Raw genomic sequence first — 19,909 nt, forward strand, 5'->3', positions numbered from 1 at the left:
ACTTCGTCGACGTCATCCTCGGCTTCCTCATGCTCCCCCTATCTGCCGTCCAGCTCGCCGCAGGATCGTCCTCGCCGGGCTGCCTGGCAAACCTCTGCGGCAGCGTCGACCGCCTCCGCGACGCCCAACTGTTGAAGGTTGACGCCTGCCATGGCACGCTTCACAGGCCAACGCACAAGGACGAATTCGGGTCTGTATCTCATTCTTTTTCTTCGTCTTATATACCGGTTGCACTACATGCGACCAATTTACATCTAGGATTTCTTCAGATTATCACAAGATTGATATTGCTGTCTGTCTATTGCATTGGTTATATTATATGCATGCATGAGAATTCTTCTTATACGTGTGCAGGTGCCATCGTTCTCTCTGCTCAGCGTGTACTTCTTCCGTGGAAAAACATATTGGCCAACAGCGACACCGCCGAAGTTGCACGCAATGCTGGGAGATCGCCATGGCTAGGCTGGTGCATGTGTACAACCAAACACCACGCAAAGAGGTGTTCTCCAACTGGAAAGAACGTTTTGTGATCAGCGACGACTTGGTGATCAAACATGCGTCGACGAGCAATGTGGTGTCTTTTCTAAGGGGGCTCGGCGCAGATTTTGGAATCAGAGATGGCTACGAGGAGGTGGACGTCGACGTTGGATGGACCGAGGTAAACATAATTCTTTTGTTAATTCTCCAGAATTTCCAACATACTAGTAAATACTAGAGCAAATGCATGGGCGGTAACTGAACTTGCCACAAAAAACTCACTGCGAAATTTCCAACATAGTAAAAACTCAAGGAACGGAGGGAGTAAAATACATTGGCAGTGACAAGAATGTGATCAAACTGAGTTTTCGTCACAAGTTTAATCACCGTCGATGCATTTTATTCTAAATACTATAAGCCGAAGATTGCTCTTTTAGAAGGTGTGTAACTTAACTGAAATGTTTGTGAAATAGTAATGGTAGTTTATATGAAGCCATGAAGTGATTTTGAGATAAGGACTGAGAATGGTTGGAAGTGGCACGATTCAGACAGCTGATCCAAACTGAATTTGCTTGGCCTGATGCTTACCAGCTACCTATCACTAATGGTTGAATTCTTTTCATAAATTTCAGGTGGTTTCCTTGCTCAAGACCTGCATCTCATCCACCACAATATTCACCGACGTGTTTCTCGCGAAAGGAAATGGTCAAGCTGTTCGCACAGTTTTGGCAAAAAGATCATTACTCGCGGAGCTCTTACCCACGATTCCCAAGCCTTCATATCAAGAAACCGGCGATCCTACAGTTTTTGGATCTCATCCACAGGTCCTCATCAAGCTTTTCTACGACAGGAAGGACAGGAAGGTCATGTATGCAGAGTGCAAGCACGAGTTCGTAGACCTGCTCCTCAGCTTCCTGACCTACCCCATGGGATGCATCGTGAAGAACCTGGCCGACACCTCTCATCTGTGCGGCAGTTTCAACAATCTTTGCAGGAGCATTGTCGGTCTAGACAGGGCTGGATTCTTGACAGGCCCCTGCTTTCGTGACATAAAGAGGCTGCTGGACCCAAGCCTTGACCCGTTCAAGATAGGCCGCTCCTTCGGGAAAGATAAAAGATCATGCCATTCGTGCCATCCTGAGTTTGTCAGGAATCACACATATGTGGTTGACAATGACCTTCGTATGTATCAGGCTTCTGCAGTGTCGGTGCTGAAGCACTGGCACAAGAGAGACCTGGTGGAGATGGACATTGCTATCAGCAAACAAGAGGCAAGTCTAGTATAGTACATGCCCTAACAGTTGTTTTATAGTTCTTTCTGAATAATAATGTGTCGCAATCTGTTACAGGCTGTTGCGCTACTGCGAGCGGTGGTCAATTCGAAGACTGCGCTCACGGATGCGTTCAAGGGGAGGTTTATGCAGGAAGCACAACAGTTGCCACCTTTGCCGCCTTTGGAAAGAAGAATGGGTTCGCCCTCCGTGGAGAAGATGCAGATCTTTGTCAGGATCTTTGCAGGTGAGACAATCACACTTGACGTGGCAAGCTCTGACACGGTCGCTGCCGTCAGGAGTAAGATCCAGGCGAGGAAGAAGCTAACGGACTCTTGTGGGTTAGTATACGGTGGCAAATGCCTGCAGGATCCATGGACCCTGGCTGATTGTGGTATTCACAGGGAGGCCACAATCCATGCTGAGTTTTTCCACCGTGGTTAGCTAGCTAGAGATCACCAGGCTTGCTTGTCACGACGTCCCACGTAAGCCCGCGTCCTTCATTGGACAAGTATTTTGGGACGGAAGGAGTATTAACTAAGTATGTTTGCTGTCATCAGCATAGACTAGTAGCTCGGTTAGCGGGATGCGACTCCACATTCATACTTACCGAGAATAAGAGTGATAAGATTTAACAATGAGAATCTGGATATCAATAACAGAAAACCCATGAGATCATATAATTATTCTTTTCAGTGGAAGAAAAAGATCACTCTGTTTTTGTAGTTACATAGAGGCTTGGCACTATGTTGTGAGCTAGTAGTTTCAACAGTAAATGAAGGAATCATTAGCGTCATAGGGTGGCATCGCAGTGTACGGTGCTTATAACAATCAAACAAACGGGCGCAACTTGTTACACTCTGAAGAAACTTGGCCAAGGGGCATAATAAAAGAAATGTATGTCTCGATAGCATACCTTATTTTTCAGTTATACAACATAGCAGAAAATAGCAGCACAAGAGTATAGACGACTTACATGAGCAAAACTAAACATGTCTAATACCATTCATCAGAGGGCGCTTCCTCTTCACCGCTCTAGCTTGCAGCTCTCGAATCTCATAAGTTTGGATGTAGGTATGGTAGGGCGGTATCCGAGACTTCCATAGAAGGACCTTAAATGTCCCCCCTTGAGGCCTGGCGATTCCACACAAAACATCTACGGCCATTATCTTGGGAACTTCCTCTTCAGAACAGCATGTCTGATTAGTACCAAGAACAAGAACATCTTCAGTAGTTCTACCCATTCGTTGAAGATACACAGGTTTATTCCCACTGAGAAGTTCACACGGATGCACCCCAAACTTACAGAGCTGCTTCTGCATGCACCCTCGTCGGAATGCCAGAACCTTGCACCAGAAATCGATGTTAAAATTGGCTCTCAATACACATGCAGTGATGCTTGCTTCAGCGAGATTATACATCAATTTTGCTATCTCCATTGCCAAATACACAAGCCTCGGGTGCATCTTGGGATCTGTACTTCCAAATGTAATCACCTTGAAAAAATACCAGAATGCCTCATCAGACAGATGCTTCAGTACTAGAGTCTGTGTTGTTCCAAGCTTTGTGATCTTGTCAGACCGGCTTGTGATAATGATTTTACTACCACCTGTAGTGCTCTGTCGGCAAAGAGAGCACAGGTTTTCCCACAGATCTTCATCAAGATCCCCAACTATGTCGATGATGATCAGCAATCTCTCATTATTCTCATATCTTGCTGCTCATCTGCCTCTCAAAGCGGCTACGTCTTCAGCTCTGAAATTATCATGCCTGAAAAAAATAATCTGGGGGAAACGATCATGTACTCTTTCGTCTTCGCAGATATGACCGACAAGAGTGCTCTTTCCAACATTCTCTGGACCAACAATTGGGAGCACATCGAAGCTACCAGTGCAAGATTGTGTGCACAGAAGGAAGTTCATAACTACTTCTGTCTCCCTCTGGCGGGCAAACATGCACTTGTCCAGCAAGAGATGCATGCTGTAAGGCTGACGATGCAAGCGAGGATATGTTGTCAGGAACCTCACCATCTCACTGGCATCAAGAATCATGGATCTCAAACCGTCGAGGGCCTCTTCAAGCGCTTCTGATGTTTTCTTGCTGTTGCCGCTGGAGAGACAGAGCCATTGTGCATAACGAAATTTGGACACGACCCCAGATTGACTCACAGCCTGAATATTCTCCTCTTCTTGGTATGCTTGGCATCTGAAGGTGTCGAGCACATAGTAGCCTTGGTACATGGCATACCTCAGCATGCTAAGCTGCTGGAGCATTCCATGGTTTGTGATGTGCCGCCCCATGGCCTCGTCGATGATGACCTGCCCCCCGAGTAGAATCCTCTCTAAGCCAGCCTCCACGGCCTCCGCCGGTGGCTTGGAGTATTTGTTGATGATGGAACTCATGGATCTTGATATGAGTTCACCCATCAACGCAGAAATGAAAATCTCCATTTGCGGGGACTAGGGGGGCTTGTACCTCGGGAATGAACGCTGAGCTTGGAAGTTGAATAGTTCATGTCTCTGCAAACTCCTTTTATGCTCTGCCCCTGCCTCCATGGTCATTGTTGGTTATCAAAGTCATGGTTCCTGGTCAAAAAAGGAGGGATCGATTTGGGACTAGGGGGACTTGTATCCTCAGGAATGAACACTGGTTAGCAAAGTCAACCTTGCTGGTCAATAGTAAAACGTTTTACCACAGAAAATGGCCAGTGCTCCACTCACTAGAATTGGATCGATTCCATGCACCCCATCCGTTGTATCGGGTTGCAACTTTTGTTGCTTTATCACATAGACATGACTGGTTCCTAATGGCAGGTACAACACTAGATCTCTTGGGCCATTGTTGACGAGCCATCGCCACACAGATCTGACTAACTCTTGGATCTTTGTTGGCGGACCATCACCATGTATCTTTCTATGAGACAGACTTGACTGAGAACCAACTGTCCGGTCGTTGTTGCTGAAGCATCACCACATATTTTTCGCTGCATCAATCAAACAGACTTGACTGAGAACCAACCCTTGGTTCTTTGCTGCCAACACTTCATTATCATCTGAACCTAGTATTCAACTAGCCCGAACTTGAACAGCAGTTCGGAGCATAGCGTATCTGTCAAGGAGAGACTTGGCATGCACTGACCAAGTCCTACTACAGTTTCAGTCTGCAGAAATTTCTTTGTGTCCAAAGGAGCCCCAAAGCGCATATTTAGTTCTCAAAGAAGCTAAAGGGTATATATACGGTTCGAATACGATATTTGTATCGTGATATTGATGGAGTGGATACTTTTTTCTCTCCGAATGAGCCATAACTGAAACCTGAGAAAATTCAACCGACCTCCCTCGAAACCAATCTGTATAAAACAAAACAAAACAAAACAAAAATGAGTCTATGAATCATTTATTCAGTTAACATTGAAATAAAACTGTTGACAGAAATTGGAATCGCCCCTGCTAGTGCTCGGCGCCTCGTCTTAAAGCTGTTGAGCTGATACCTGCTAGCCTGCTGCCATGGGCCTTAAAAACCCTAACTTATAATTTGATTAAAATCAATCCGGGTTTCACAAATTTGATCCGCAAACCACTTGTTCAGCTAATGAGATTGAGATAAGTCGGAAAGACAGAGAGATCGAGAGCAAACCTGTTGAAAGGAAACGGGATCTCTCGCCTTAGTTGTTGAGCTGCATCTAGCCTGCCACCACGGTGAGGGTGGAGGGCGAGTGGCGGCGGACGAGTGCACCGGCGAGCCGACGGCTGCGGGGCCAGGCGTACGGCGTCGGGCGGCGGTGCTGCCTCCTCTCATCCTCTGCTGTTGCTCCCACAATTTCTTCCTCACTCTGATTCTGAGCAGCTTTTTTTTTAGCAAATATGCAGAGGAGCTCTCGCACAAATTGGTCCAGAGCTCGTCTGGAGCCTGGAGGCCTTCTGAATTACTGGGCTGCTGCATTTCCATCTTCATATGGGCCACTGGCCAGCTGGATGACTGGGCTGCTTACTCTCACAGACAGGAACGTTTGGTCTATGGTGTACACACATCCTATATTTTGGTCAATAAATATATACATCCTACATGGAGAAACAATTTAGTAATTAAATGAAAAATCCAAAAATTCTGAAAATGTTTCTGAAATATTGAACCTCCATTGTACCTGTAAAAAAATCCCAGCAAAATAAAAAAAACGTTGTAATCTTTTCAAAAACAAATCAGCCAAAATAGCATGAATAGGGACCTATGATAGCAATAATTTTTTCCCTAAAGTCAATTCTAGAATTTTATTCGTGAAAATTTATATACTAGTGCAAAAAGGTTTATTCTAAAAAACCTCTATTTTTTGATATTTTTTAATTATTAATTGTTTCCCCGTATCAGGTGTATATACACCTAGGAACCAAAGGGTATTTCCCTTACTCTCAGCTGCTATTTTCTGCTAGTTGTTACATGGGAACATAGGTAAAATCGTGTGGTGAGCGCGCCGTTACACAGGACTTGCTACACGGAGCCCCTTTTTAAAAAATATAAGTTATTTAAAAGTTCCAAAAAAATTTCTACAAATACATATACATGTTCTTCAAGTATGTGTAAAGTTTTATTAACTAATGCGATTATTTGCAGTCTACACAAAATACCTAGTCCAAATACAACAAAGAAAAAGCTCAATTTTATCTAGGTATTTATCTTTTCTTTTGTATCACATATGAACATATATGTTCATGAATTTTTCTACGTGCATCTTCATATTGTTCCTGAGTGATCGTATGGCGATTTTTTCTACTACATTTCCCAACACCATAAGTTGCACTATGTTGTGATCCAAATTCATATATAAGTATAAAGAGTAACTTCTGACAGAGTGAAGCAGAGTTTGAAGTTAACCCATATTGACTCGCCCCATGCCAGGGAGTGTCGGCGCAGACTTTTTTTTTTTAATATTGCAGAGCGAAAGGCGATACGTGTACACACACTTTATGCCTACTAAATCGTGTGTGGAAGTTTAAATATCACACACCGTCTTTTTTTTGGTAATTGTGTGAACTATATCGCACGCAATACAACTCAATGCAATGTATGCGATGTTGTTAATTATCGCACACGGTGGTGGAATTCAACCAATCTGTCTGAAAATAGCAATAGCAGACGATAGTAGTTTTGAAATGTGTGGGAAGAACACTTACATTGGTCACACAACGGTTGGGTTGACTTGTGTAAGTCAGCTAGATGGAAATGCCGTGATGGCTTACACTAGTATTGCTCAGTTTATATACATCAAGTACAGGTTCAGTTACAGCTCAAGCGATGGTGGATAATTAAGAGAAAGGTCTCTAGACCTTCCACATTCTAGCACTAAGCTATAATGATCATAATAGGCAGCACTAACTGAATCCAAAGGATGCGTTGCTTAACATTCCCCCGCAATCTTAACTTGTGCTAAGGTTTAGATTGGAACGTAATCGAGTAAGCATAACCTTAGTGAGAGGCTTGGTGAATGCATCAGCTACTTGATCTGCTGAAGAAATAAATTTGACCTCCAAAGCACCCATGGCTACCTTCTCTCTCACAAAATGAAAATCAACTTCGATGTGTTTCGTGCGGGCATGGAACACCGGGTTCGCCGTGAGATATGTTGCGCCGAGGTTGTCACACCACAAGACGGGCGCACGAGGCTGAGGAACACGTAGTTCCTTTAATAATGATTGTATCCAGGTTGCTTCAGCCGTACCATTTGCCAAAGCTTTGTATTCCGCTTCTGTCGATGATCTAGACACGGTCGGCTGCTTGCGTGCACTCCATGAAATAAGATTCGGACCGAAGAAAATTGCGAACCCGCCAGTAGAACGCCTATCATCGCTACAGCCAGCCCAATCCGCATCCGTGAACACACTCAATAGAGTTGAAGGCGAGCGCCGAATATTTAAGCCGGTCGACACCGTCCCTTTCACAAACCGAAGTATTCTCTTCACTGCTTCCCAATGAATATCAGTCGGACAGGACAAGTACTGGCACACCTTATTAACGGCGAATGAGAGATCAGGCCGTGTTAAGGTCAAGTATTGGAGAGCGCCAACCGTGCTTCTGTAACGAAAAGCTTCATCTTCGGACAGTCGATGACCAGATTCCCGACTAAGCTTCTCATGAGTGCACATCGGTGTTGAGACTGGTTTGCAATTTGCCATGTCTGTACGCTGTAAAAGATCAAGAGCATACTTCTTCTGATTAAGAGTGATTCCCCCGGAATTGCGAAGCACCTCAATGCCCAGAAAATAATGAAGAGAGCCAAGATCTTTCACAGGAAATGTGACGGAGAGGTGCTGAAGAAGTCGTGTCATGGCCGATGATGAAGAACTCACAATGACTATATCATCAACATAAACCAGCATGTATATGGTGACACCACCGCATGCAAAAATGAACAAAGATGTGTCAGCTGCTGAAGGATAGAAACCCAGCTGCTGAAGATGTTCACTCAGTCGGGCGTACCAGGCACGAGGGGACTGTTTCAGGCCATATAAAGCTTTATGCAACTTGCACACATAATCTGGACGCGAGGGATCCTGGAAGCCGGGTGGCTGCTGCATATAAGCTTCTTCAATGAGAATACCATGCAGGAATGCATTGCTAATGTCAACCTGACGAAGCTGCCATCCATGGGAAACTGCAGGAGAGAGCACGAGTCGCACGGTTGCAGGCTTAACCACAGGTGAGAAGGTGTCGAAGTAGTCAATTCCGTACTGCTGTGTGAAGCCGCGTGCGACTAGACGAGCTTTGAACTTGTCGAGAGAACCATCAGACTTGTGCTTCACCTTGAAAATCCATTTGCATCCAATAACATTTTTTCCGGGCGGCCGTGGAACTAAAGTCCATGTCTTGTTCTGCTGAAGAGCGGAGAACTCGGCCTCCATGGCGGGGCGCCATTGTTCATCCTGGAGTGCGTCGCGGTACGTGCGTGGCTCGGCATGAAAGGCCCGACGCCGAGGATCATAGCGCACGGTGCCATCCGTGGGTACCAGCGTCTTCACGACGTTATTTCGGAGACGCGTTATCATCGGATGTGAAGTACCTGTGGCAGGAGCAGCTGGCGGACGCTGCTCCAGAGTTGGAGCAGCAGGAGGCTCCTGTTCGCTCGGCGAAGTCGGAGACGCTAGGGACGCCGCGCCAGGAGAGCTCGTGTCTGGGCCAGGCGAGGTGCAAGACTCGGCTGTAGACGAGGCTGGAGTCTGCGACCCGCTCGGAAGGACGGGGGACGTCGGAGCTGGCCCGTCTACATGGCGACGATGCGGTGTGCATGGCGACATAGAGCCAGAGGACGTCGAGTCGCTGGAACCTGCATGCACATCAGAAGGACTTGACGACGCATTAGAAAGCAAGGTTAAATCATATCTCTGTTGGGTTTCGTAGTAATTTCAAAAATTTCCTACGCGCACACAGGATCATGTGATGCATAGCAACGAGGGGAGAGTGTTGTCTACGTACCCAACGCAGACCGACTGCGGAAGCGATGACACGACGTAGAGGAAGTAGTCGTACGTCTTCACGATCCAACCGATCAAGCACCAAAACTACGGCACCTCCGAGTTCGAGCACACGTTCAGCCCGATGACGATCCCCGGACTCCGATCCAGCAAAGTGTCGGGGAAGAGTTTTGTCAGCACGACGGCGTGGTGACGATCTTGATGAACTACAGCAGCAGGGCTTCGCCTAAACTCCGCTACAGTACTATCGAGGTATATGGTGGCAGGGGGCACCGCACACGGCTAAGGAATAGATCACGTGGATCAACTTGTGTCTATGGGGTGCCCCCTGCCCCTGTATATAAAGGATGGAGGAGGAGGAGGCCGGCCAAGGCAAAGGTGCGGCCAGGATAGGGAGTCCTACTAGGACTCCAAGTCCTAGTAAGAGTCCACCAAGAGGGGAGGAAGGGAGAAGGAATAGGAGGAGAAGGAGAGGTGGCCGGCCCCCTTTTCCCTAGTCCAAATCGGACTAGAGGGGAGGGGGGGCGCAGCCTTTTTCTCCTCTTCCCACTAAAGCCCATCAAGGCCCAATACTCTTCCCCGTATTCCCGTAACCCCCCGGTACTCCGGAAAATACCCGAATCACTCGGAACCTTTCCGAACTCCGAATATAGTCGTCCAATATATCGATCTTTACGTCTCGACCATTTCGAGACTCCTCGTCATGTCCCCGATCTCATCCGGGACTCCGAACTCCTTCGGTACATCAAAACTCATAAACTCATAATATAATTGTCATCGAAACCTTAAGCGTGCGGACCCTACGGGTTCGAGAACAATGTAGACATGACCAAGACACGTTTCCGGTCAATAACCAATAGCGGGACCTGGATGCCCATATTGGCTCCTACATATTCTACGAAGATCTTTATCGGTCAGACCACATAACGACATACGTTGTTCCCTTTGTCATCGGTATGTTACTTGCCCGAGATTTGATCGTCGGTATCCAATACCTAGTTCAATCTCGTTACCGGCAAGTCTCTTTACTCGTTTCGTAATACATCATCTCACAACTAACATATTAGTTGCAGTGCTTGCAAGGCTTATGTGATGTGCATTACCGAGAGGGCCCAGATATACCTCTCCGACAATCGGAGTGACAAATCCTAATCTCGAAATACGCCAACCCAACATCTACCTTTGGAGACACCTGTAATGCTCCTTTATAATCACCCAGTTACGTTGTGACGTTTGGTAGCACCCAAAGTGTTCCTCCGGCAAACGGGAGTTGCATAATCTCATAGTCATAGGAACATGTATAAGTCATGAAGAAAGCAATAGCAACATACTAAACGATCAGGTGCTAAGCTAATGGAATGGGTCATGTCAATCAGATCATTCAACTAATGATGTGACCTCGTTAATCAAATAACAACTCATTGTTCATGGTCAGGAAACATAACCATCTTTGATTAACGAGCTAGTCAAGTAGAGGCATACTAGTGACACTCTGTTTGTCTATGTATTCACACATGTATTATGTTTTCGGTTAATACAATTCTAGCATGAATAATAAACATTTATCATGATATAAGGAAATAAATAATAACTTTATTATTGCCTCTAGGGCATATTTCCTTCAATCTCTGCATGCGATCATCCACTACGGCCGGCTCGACTACAGGAAAAACTGAAGGAGGTGTGGGAAGAATGGGTGTGGTGGTGGGAGTAGTGGAAGATGCGGCTGCAAAAGGAAAAAATTCTTCATCAAAAACAACGTCGCGGGAAATATAAATACGGGCAGTTGATCGATCAAGGCACTTGTAGCCTTTGTGCATAGAGCTATAGCCCAAGAATACGCACTGTCGGGAATGAAAATTGCACTGTCGGAAACGAAAATCGAGTTTACGATTATTGTATGGGCGGAGGTTCGGCCAGCATGCACATCCAAAGGCGTTGAGAAAAGTATAATCTGGTTTCTCGTTAAGAAGACACATGAGTGGCGTGGTGTTTTGAAGAACATGAGTTGGCATGCGATTAATTAAATAGTAAGCGGTAATGAAGGCTTCGTCCCAAAAACGGATTGGGAGAGAGGAATGAGCGAGGAGTGCGATGCCGGTTTCAACGATATGGCGATGCTTGCGTTCAGCGATGTCATTTTGTTGTGAGGTGTGTGGGCAGGATACACGATGAGTAACGCCTTCCCGCTGAAAATATCTAGATAGGCGATGGTACTCCCCACCCCAATCAAACTAGACAGTTTTGATTTTAGTATTAAGCAAGCGCTCAACATGTTTTTGGAAGGTGTAAAATGCTTGCTCGACATCGGATTTTCTCTTGAGAAGATAAATCCATGTGAAACGACTAAAGTCATCCAAAAAACTCACATAATATTTGAAGCCTCCAACAGAGGTAATAGCAGGTCCCCAAACATCAGAATGAATAATTTCAAGCGGAGCATGAGTAACATGACTCGAATCTCGAAAAGGTAATTGATGGACCTTAGCTCGTTGGCAAGCATCACAAACATTATTAGACTCGATCGAAGGTGCACAAGCAAATTTATTTGACCTAAGAACTGACTCAACGACACTTTTGGATGGGTGGCCTAATCTTCGATGCCAAAGATCCGAGGAGAGCTTGACACCGGAGAAGGCGCGATGACCATACACGATAGGTGAGGACTTGAAGCTTGGCACCGGATAAAGACCTTCACGACATCTACCGCGAAGAAGAACCTTCCTTGTTGCTCGGTCCTTTAGATAAAACAAGTGAGGATGAAATTCAGCGAAAGCATCATTGTCAGAGACTAACTTGTGCACGGATAGCAAGTGTTTGTTTACACGAGGAACATGCAAAATGTTGCGAAGATAAAGAGGTTTGAACGAGCCGGAAATAGTGGAGTGACCAACATGTGAGATAGACAAACCTGCCCCATTGGCGACGTGCACCTTGTCCTTGCCACCGTAGCGCTCATGGACGGTTAGGCGGTCGAGATCGTTCGCCAGGTGGTCGGTGGCACCAGTGTCCGCGTACCAGTCCATGTCCATGGAGTAGGAGCCGGTGTTGGCGACGTTGCCGGAGCGCTCGCAGTGCTCCTCCGGCTGGTACGCGTGGTTGAAGAGATTGCGACAGTGAAGCGCGTCATGGCCGAACTTGCCACACACCTGACACTTCAGGTTGGAGCGCCCATTGCCGCGACCACGCCCGCCACGACCACGAGCTTGTCCGCCTTGCCCGCCACGTGCATCGCTGCCACGTGCTGCAGCGTTGGCAGAGGGATGGATCTCTCCAGTTGAGTTCTGCTGCTCAAGACGAATTTCAGCGCTGAGAAGAAATGCATAAAAGCTGCTGAGGCTCACGGGGTCATCACGTGCCGTGATCGACGCAACAAGAGGCTCGAACTCGGAGCCCAGCCCAGCGAGCATGTACCCAAGCACCTCGTCATCAGATAGGGGCTTGCCGATGGAGGCCATGGCATCAGCGAACCCCTTCATCTTGCGATAGTATTCCGACGCAGAGAGGTCGTTCTTCTTCAGATTAGAGAGCTGGTACCTTAGTTGCATAACACGAGCTCGATTTTGTGAAGCAAACATGTCATGGAGAGCAGTCCAAACTGCAGCAGAGGTCGTCAACTGTGTCATCTGACCAAGAATATCCTCAGTCATGGATCCTAGGAGAGCAATCATCACGAGCTGGTCTTGCTAGTACCAGTGAAGGAACTCCGGGTTGGCCACCTCGACGGCTGCCTCACCGGTTCCTTGCATGATGGTGTGCGGTGGTGCTTCCACGGTGCCGGCGACATAGCCGTACAGGCCGTTTGCGGCAAGGGCAGGAACGGCCTGGGTCTTCCATAGCAGGAAGTTATCCCGTGTGAGACAGATCGTGATGAGGTTGGCGAGTGACGTGACAGAGATCGGAGCTGAAGAGCTGGAGCCGGCAGCGGCGGTGCCGGCCATGAGGATAGGATCTTTTTGCTCTGTATACCAAGTCAGCTAGATGGAAATGCCGTGATGGCTTACACTAGTATTGCTCAGTTTATATGCATCAAGTACAGGTTCAGTTACAGCTCAAGCGATGGTGGATAATTAAGAGAAAGGTCTCTAGACCTTCCACATTCTAGCACTAAGCTATAATGATCATAATAGGCAGCACTAACTGAATCCAAAGGATGCGTTGCTTAACAGCGAAATTGCTCCACACACGATGCTTTTGCCCGATCTATGCACGACCTGAACATCCAGCGGCCGGTACTCTGCTCATTCATGCGCATGTCCGGCTGGATGTATGTGTCGTCTGTGAATCGTCTGAATTCTGTCGTCCGCGTAGCACTGCTGGCTTAACAGTGTAGACTTTTGGCACGTAAATACAGACAATGGGCCACATAGTCGGGTATGCAATAAAAATGTCAAACATTAAGATTAGGGTGGAGTCCAACAAGGTGGCTGGGAAGTAGATGTTCTCTATGAAAAAAAATGAAGAACTGTGTTTTGTGTAACACCAACCTCTGCAATTCTCCGTTTTTGATTTAGTCAAAAGTAAATAAAAGTATTATTCCCAGAAACAGATTAACGCAAGACATAATCAGGAATGGTGAGTAGATTTCTATTGATTTCAAAGGAGGATAGAGATCCATCAGGGAAGGCTTGAAAGGTTATTCTATGAAAAGAATGACGATCGTATTGAGCTTATAGTATTCACTATACTATGTATGTGAGGATTAGGAAATATATTAAACTAATGACCAAAAAAATTAAGAAAAACGTACATGCATGGATATATTTATTTTACTCCCTCCATTTTTTAATATAAGTCTTTTTAGAGTTCTAAGAGCATCTCCAACAGGCGCGGCAAAACGCGCGCCCGCGCGGTAAAAGAAGTTTTTCGCGCGCGCCGGTTGGTTCCGCGCGCTCCAGCGGTGGCGGGAAGTTACCGCGCGCGGGAAGCATTTGCGCGCGCGCGGAAGAAAACGGCACGCGGCGCGGTAGATTTGGCGCGCCGCTTCACGCGCACCTATAAAGTCCCGCGCTTCGCCACGCACACAGAACATCCACGCGCCCTCCTCCTCGCAACCTCGCCGCTTCGCCGCTTTCTGCGCCACCACCGCGCCACCATACCACCGCGCCGTCGGGGTGCTTCGGGCTTTCGCGGCGTCCGCGAGCGCCCCAACGGCTGGTACTCCGCCGAGATACGGGCCGGCGACGTCCGGCTCGGCCTCGGGACGTTCCGGAGCGCGCGCGAGGCGGCCCGCGCGTACGACGCGGCGGCATGGCGCTTGGAGAGGACCCGGTCACAGATGAATTTTCGGGACGTCTTCACACGCGAGGAGGCGCATCGCGTCGCCCCTCCGCCGCGTCTCATCACGGACATGGACCGTGCCGATCACTCTCGGCGGCAGCGCCATTTCCTCGTCGCCGAGGAGGACGAGCGAGCCATGGCGGAGTGGCGCCGTCGCCACCCAGAGGACGTCGACACCGAGCGTGCCTACTGGGCGGAGAGGACGGCAAGGCGCCGCTCGGAGCGGGCGGACCGGCGTCAGCGGAAGGCAGTGGCGAACGAGCAGTGCGACATCGTCTCCACAGGTGGGAGGTCGTTCTTCACCTCGGACGATGAACGTTGGGACGACATATGGCTCTCAACCTCGGACGACACCGACGAGAATGATGATGGTGATGGTAGCGACTTGGAGTAGTTTTCTATCTATGTATGCCGTAGTAGTTTCTATCCATCTATCTATGCCGTAGTAGTATCTATCTATCTATGTATGTCGAACTATCTATCTATCTATGCCGTAGTAGTATCTATCTATCTAAGTATGTCGAACTATCTATCTATCTATGCCGTAGTAGTTGCACCGATGTAAAATATCTTTGTATCGTTTTTTATCCATGTAATTTTAATTTAAAAAATATTGTAGAATGAGCGCGCGCTGCGTTTTACCGCGCCTGCTGGAGCTGCGCGCGCGGGGCTTTTCAGCGCGGCTGCTGGAGCAAACGCTGCGCGCCGCGCCAAATCCGTTTTTACCGCACGGCGCGTTGGGCGCCTGTTGGAGATGCTCTAATATGGGCGACATACAAAGCAAAATAAGTGAATCTATTCCCTAAAATACATCTATATACATCTGTATGTAGTTTATATTAAGATCTGTAAAAAACTTTAGAAAACCGAGGGAGTACTTCATAAAGCTCATCAGCCATGTTTATCAGTAACATGCATGGATACCCTTACGCGTTTGCTCACATTTACTAGCTACCACTTTAGGCTTTTGGCCGAGTAAGAGACTCACCAGACATGTTTATGTGGAGGTTCCACTGAAAGCTTCCATCCTGAAAGGAGATGCCACAGTAAACAAAATATCAGTTTTGCCAAAGCACATCTAGATGTGCCATAAGTATTGCACATCTAAGTCATATGTCATTGATCTTACATTAAGATTCGTGTAAATATTTTCTCTCTTTTTTCCTTTTCTCTTTATGCTTGATTCACTCACTTAGATGTGCAATAATTAGAGCACATCTAGATGTGCCCTAGACACACTCACAAAATATATATACCCGTGGACGTAATCACTTGCGTCCTTCATACCACGATGCCAATTCAAACTTTCAAAAAGCGTACGTCTTCGGTTCAGACCATTTGCTATCCAACGTGCGTGCTGCCTATAAATATATGCAGCCAATGCAAGGCAATGCATGTCCTCAACAGCGACAAGATCCAACACCAGACCAGAGTATAGCTAGCTAGCTGAAAGCCAAAAGCCCTTGTCATCACGTCTGGGAAAGCTAGCTTGGGGGAAATGGGTTCTTCTTCAGCACCGGGCAAGAAAGCGCACGCTGTGTGCCTGCCGGCGCCGGCGCAGGGGCACGTCATCCCGATGCTCGACGTGGCCACGATGCTCCACGCCTGCGGCTTCGACGTCACCTTCGTCAACACCGAGTACAACCACGCCCGCCTCGTCCGGGCGCGGGGCGCGGCCGCGGTGGCCGGTGTTCCGGGGTTCCGCTTTGCCACCATCCCGGATGGCTTGCCAGCATCCGACGACGACGTCACGCAGGACGTTCCCTCGCTATGCAAGTCCACCGAGGAGACCTGCCTCGGGCCCTTCCGCCGCCTCCTAGCGGAGCTCAACGGCCCCGCCACAGGCCACCCGCCTGTGACCTGCGTCGTCGCCGACGCGCTGATGGATTTCTCCATGGAAGCGGCCAAGGAGCTCGGCCTCCCCTATGTCCAGCTATGGACGTCTAGTGCCATCAGCTTCGTCGGTTACTGCCACTACCGCCTCCTCTTCGAACGTGGCCTCGCACCGATCAAAGACGTCAAACAGCTGACTGATGAGTACCTTGACACGCCGGTGGAAGACGTGCCGGGCCTGAGGAACATGAGGTTCAGGGACTTTCCCACCTTCATATGCAGCCCGGCCCCGCGCCTGAGGAACATGTTTTGGACGGTGCGGCCCGGATCAGTGACGTGGCGTGCGGACCTATGCCGACGGACCCCTGCCTCGGCCGTCGGCATAGCTCTGACGACGTTAGCCGCCCGTCAACAGCGGGGTCGCCGGGCCCACGACTATGCTGACGGCCTTTGTAAGCCGACGACAGCTGTCGGCGTACTTGCAGATAGGCCGACGGCCGTTCTATGCTGACGGGTGCCGTCGGCTTAGCTCCGTCTAACCCGACGGCCTGGATACGCCGACGGCCAGGACCAGGCTGTCGGCATATCTCCGAGGAACCCGACGGTTGTCGTCGGGATTGTTTTGGCCGTCGGGGTAGCACCCTGTTCCGGTAGTGCCGTACGACTTCATGTTGCATTTCGCGCTCAGGATCACCGAGCGCTCTGTCGGCGCTTCCGCAATGATGGTCAATACCTTCGGTGACCTCGAGGGGGAGGTGGTGGCCGCCACGGAGGCGCTTGGCATGCCCAAGGTCTACACCATTGGTCCGCTCCCGCTGCTGGCGCCGAGCTCTAACATCAGCATGAGCCTCTGGAAGCAGCAGGAGTGCTTGCCGTGGCTCCATGGCAAGGCGCGTGGCTCCGTCGTGTACGTGAACTTTGGCAGCATCACCGTCATGAACAACGAGCAGTTAGTGGAGTTCGCCTGGGGGCTGGCCAAGAGCGGCAGGCATTTCCTCTGGATCATCCGTCCCGACCTCGTCAAGGGCGACACTGCGGTGCTCCCTCCGGAGTTCTCGGCCGAGACGGCGGAGCGTGGGCTTGTGGCCTCCTGGTGCCCGCAGCAGCAGGTGTTGAACCACCCGGCTGTGGGCGCGTTCCTCACGCACAGCGATTGGAACTCAACGATGGAGAGCATGTGCGGCGGCGTGCCGGTCATCAGCTGGCCGTTTTTCGCGGACCAGCAGACCAACTGCCGGTACCAGTGCAACGAATGGGGAGTCGGCATGGAGATAGACAGCAACGTCCAAAGTGACGCCGTCGCGGACCTTATTACAGAGGTCATGGAGGGGGACAAGGGGCAGGTGATGAAGAAGAAGGTGCAAGAGTGGAGGGAAAAAGCGGTCAAGGCTGCTAAGCCCGGCGGCTCGTCTCACCGCAACTTCGAGGAGTTGATCATCAACGTGCTAGCTCCTTGACGCCACCTTTCCACTGCAATCTTAGCTCTTACCTGGGATCCTGGGTAAAGAAATATTCCTAATAATTGTTGTATTGTACCTGCTCTATGCATGATGTATCTCTTAATTATTCCACAACATTCGTACTCCCTCTATTTTTTACTTGACTAGCCAAGTGACCCTTGCGCAACATTTCTTCTTCTTTTAGTACTCCCTCCGTTTTTTTACTCCGCATATAAGATTTGGACAAAATTAAACTGTACAAAGTTTAACCAAATTTATATTAAAAAAATATGAACATCTACAATACTAAAACTATATAGTATGAACATACGTTTCATGGTGCATCTGATAATACTGATTTCATATTGTGAATGTTTATATTTTTTAATATAAAGTTAGTCAAACTCTACAAAGCTTGACTTTGACCAAACCTTATATGAGAACTAAAAAGAAACGGAGGGAGTAGAAACTAGAAAACATGCCGGTCCATTCAACGGGAGAAAAGATATCACACATCCCTACCCCAATAGTAGACAAAATCAAATGAATCATCCAGTTAGTTCTTGTAAACCTGAAGGATACTAAGAAAAATAAGCAAAAGAGTGAGAAGAAAGACAAAATAAATTACATACCATGTGGCCACCTAATCATTCAATCAATCACCTTTTTATGCATGTCTTCTTCATGTTGTTCCACTGCGGCAACTGTTATAGTTAGCAAATTCAAAAGGTTTCAAATAATATAGGACAATGAAAATACCTAAATTAGTAGGTTGCAAATATAAAAAATAAGTTTTAAACCTTACTTTTCGTCTGTGCTGACAACCTTGATAATGCTACTGCTATCAATAGCACACTGATTAGCTATATCCATTCATACTGAAAAATTGCTACCGAACACGTGTAGTATTACCATATGGAATATTTACATCTGTTAATATATAAAGTGTGTGTAAAAAAGATATGAAAATATTAAGAAAAACTATAATAGAAGACAATAAACAATACCTAAGTTAGTAGGTCACAAGATAACCTGAACCAAGGACAATAAAGAATAATGCACTTAGCAATTAGTAATAAACCTTGATTTCCATCCATGTTCACCAAATGTCATAATGCTGCTGCTATGATATAGCACAAACTTTAGCCGCTAAATGTCAATGGCGGGCGACGTCCATGGAGGTCTTTTTTTATAAAAAAAACAAAAACATATTTTAATGTTTCAAAAATTTTGAAATAAACTCATACATGTTGACTTGGATGTATTCTACAACTATGTAAATTTTGAAGATGAAATACATTATGGTGAGAGCTACACAAAAAAGAAAACTCTCGATTTTTCATACTGATGAACAGTACAAACACTATTCACTATTAGAAATGCAGGATTTTTCTCTTTTTCGTGTAGCTCTCACCACAATGTATTTCATTGTCAGATTGTATACACATGTTGAATACATCCATATAAATGTGTAGAATTTTCTTTAGAATTTTTTGAAACTCCAAAATGTCATTACCTAATTTTTCAACTCCACCTCCATGGAGGTTGCCCGCCAAAAGCCAGCACCCAAACTTTGGTCGGCTTTTAAAAACTGAGACATAAAGTTTGGGACTGAAAGACATATTATTCAGTAGATCAAAATATTCAGAGTGGTGGTGGAATGAAAAAATGTATAAAAAAATATTCCAAAGAAACTACAATGTTAACACAGTAGCTTTATTTTTATCTTTTTTTGCGGGGTAGCTTGTTTTTATCACAATTGCAGTGAGAACTAAGAAATTCATAGCAAAGTTCAGCCCCGAGTATTTAACTTTCTGTTAGCTGTTTGATCATAATGCATGCACACGTGGCCCCAACTTGAGCAATCACTCAAAGAAGGATGAAGATGCTCACATGGATTTACAAGCCAAACGTAGACCACCAGTCTTTTTCACCAATCCAGCTAACTTCTGCTGTCACGGCTGTCTGTTCCTGCTCCAACACGCACCTCCACTCGTCCACGAAGTTGTCGGGGTCACGGCCCTCCAGCAGCTACACCACGGCCTTGATCCGTCGCCGCTGCGTTCGCTCCTTGTCGGCCTCGCATGGACGGAACAACCATGATCGCCTCGCTTCCACTCTCTCTCTCTCTCTCTCGCTCGCTCGC

At 47.4% G+C, this 19,909-nt stretch overlaps 3 protein-coding genes across 3 annotated transcripts; 2 read left to right on the plus strand and 1 right to left on the minus strand.

Moving 5' to 3' along the window:
• Nucleotides 1–2,609: 2,609 nt before the first annotated feature.
• On the minus strand, nucleotides 2,610–5,560 carry LOC119304155 (putative disease resistance protein RGA1). Its single transcript, XM_037581323.1, has 2 exons — nucleotides 5,385–5,560; nucleotides 2,610–5,097 (listed from the first exon to the last, which is right to left on the minus strand). The coding sequence occupies exon 2, from the start codon at nucleotides 4,196–4,198 to the stop codon at nucleotides 3,470–3,472; it is 729 nt and encodes a 242-aa protein (XP_037437220.1). The 5' UTR covers nucleotides 4,199–5,097; nucleotides 5,385–5,560; the 3' UTR covers nucleotides 2,610–3,469.
• Nucleotides 5,561–13,206: 7,646 nt separating this feature from the next.
• On the plus strand, nucleotides 13,207–14,885 carry LOC119300450 (AP2-like ethylene-responsive transcription factor CRL5). The gene is made up of 2 exons (XM_037577404.1): nucleotides 13,207–13,250; nucleotides 14,039–14,885. Exons 1-2 carry the CDS (start codon nucleotides 13,207–13,209, stop codon nucleotides 14,883–14,885), a joined length of 891 nt encoding a protein of 296 aa, XP_037433301.1.
• Nucleotides 14,886–15,989: 1,104 nt separating this feature from the next.
• LOC119298450 (7-deoxyloganetin glucosyltransferase-like) lies at nucleotides 15,990–17,781 on the plus strand. Its single transcript, XM_037575846.1, has 2 exons — nucleotides 15,990–16,617; nucleotides 16,979–17,781. The coding sequence occupies exons 1-2, from the start codon at nucleotides 15,990–15,992 to the stop codon at nucleotides 17,779–17,781; spliced, it is 1,431 nt and encodes a 476-aa protein (XP_037431743.1).
• Nucleotides 17,782–19,909: the final 2,128 nt, after the last annotated feature.

This window comes from Triticum dicoccoides, chromosome 5A (genome assembly GCF_002162155.2).
Source record: "Triticum dicoccoides isolate Atlit2015 ecotype Zavitan chromosome 5A, WEW_v2.0, whole genome shotgun sequence".
Taxonomy (NCBI): Eukaryota; Viridiplantae; Streptophyta; class Magnoliopsida; order Poales; family Poaceae; genus Triticum; species Triticum dicoccoides.

Coding starts and splice junctions, on each gene's coding strand:
- LOC119304155 (XM_037581323.1), bottom strand. CDS start 4,198: ATGGAGATTTTCATTTCTGCGTTGATGGGTGAACTCATATCAAGATCC.
- LOC119300450 (XM_037577404.1), top strand. CDS start 13,207: ATGGCTTACACTAGTATTGCTCAGTTTATATGCATCAAGTACAG. Junction 13,251..14,038: donor TTTATATGCATCAAGTACAG/GTTCAGTTACAG, acceptor CATCTCCAACAG/GCGCGGCAAAACGCGCGCCC.
- LOC119298450 (XM_037575846.1), top strand. CDS start 15,990: ATGGGTTCTTCTTCAGCACCGGGCAAGAAAGCGCACGCTGTGTGCCTG. Junction 16,618..16,978: donor CATATGCAGCCCGGCCCCGC/GCCTGAGGAACA, acceptor CTGTTCCGGTAG/TGCCGTACGACTTCATGTTG.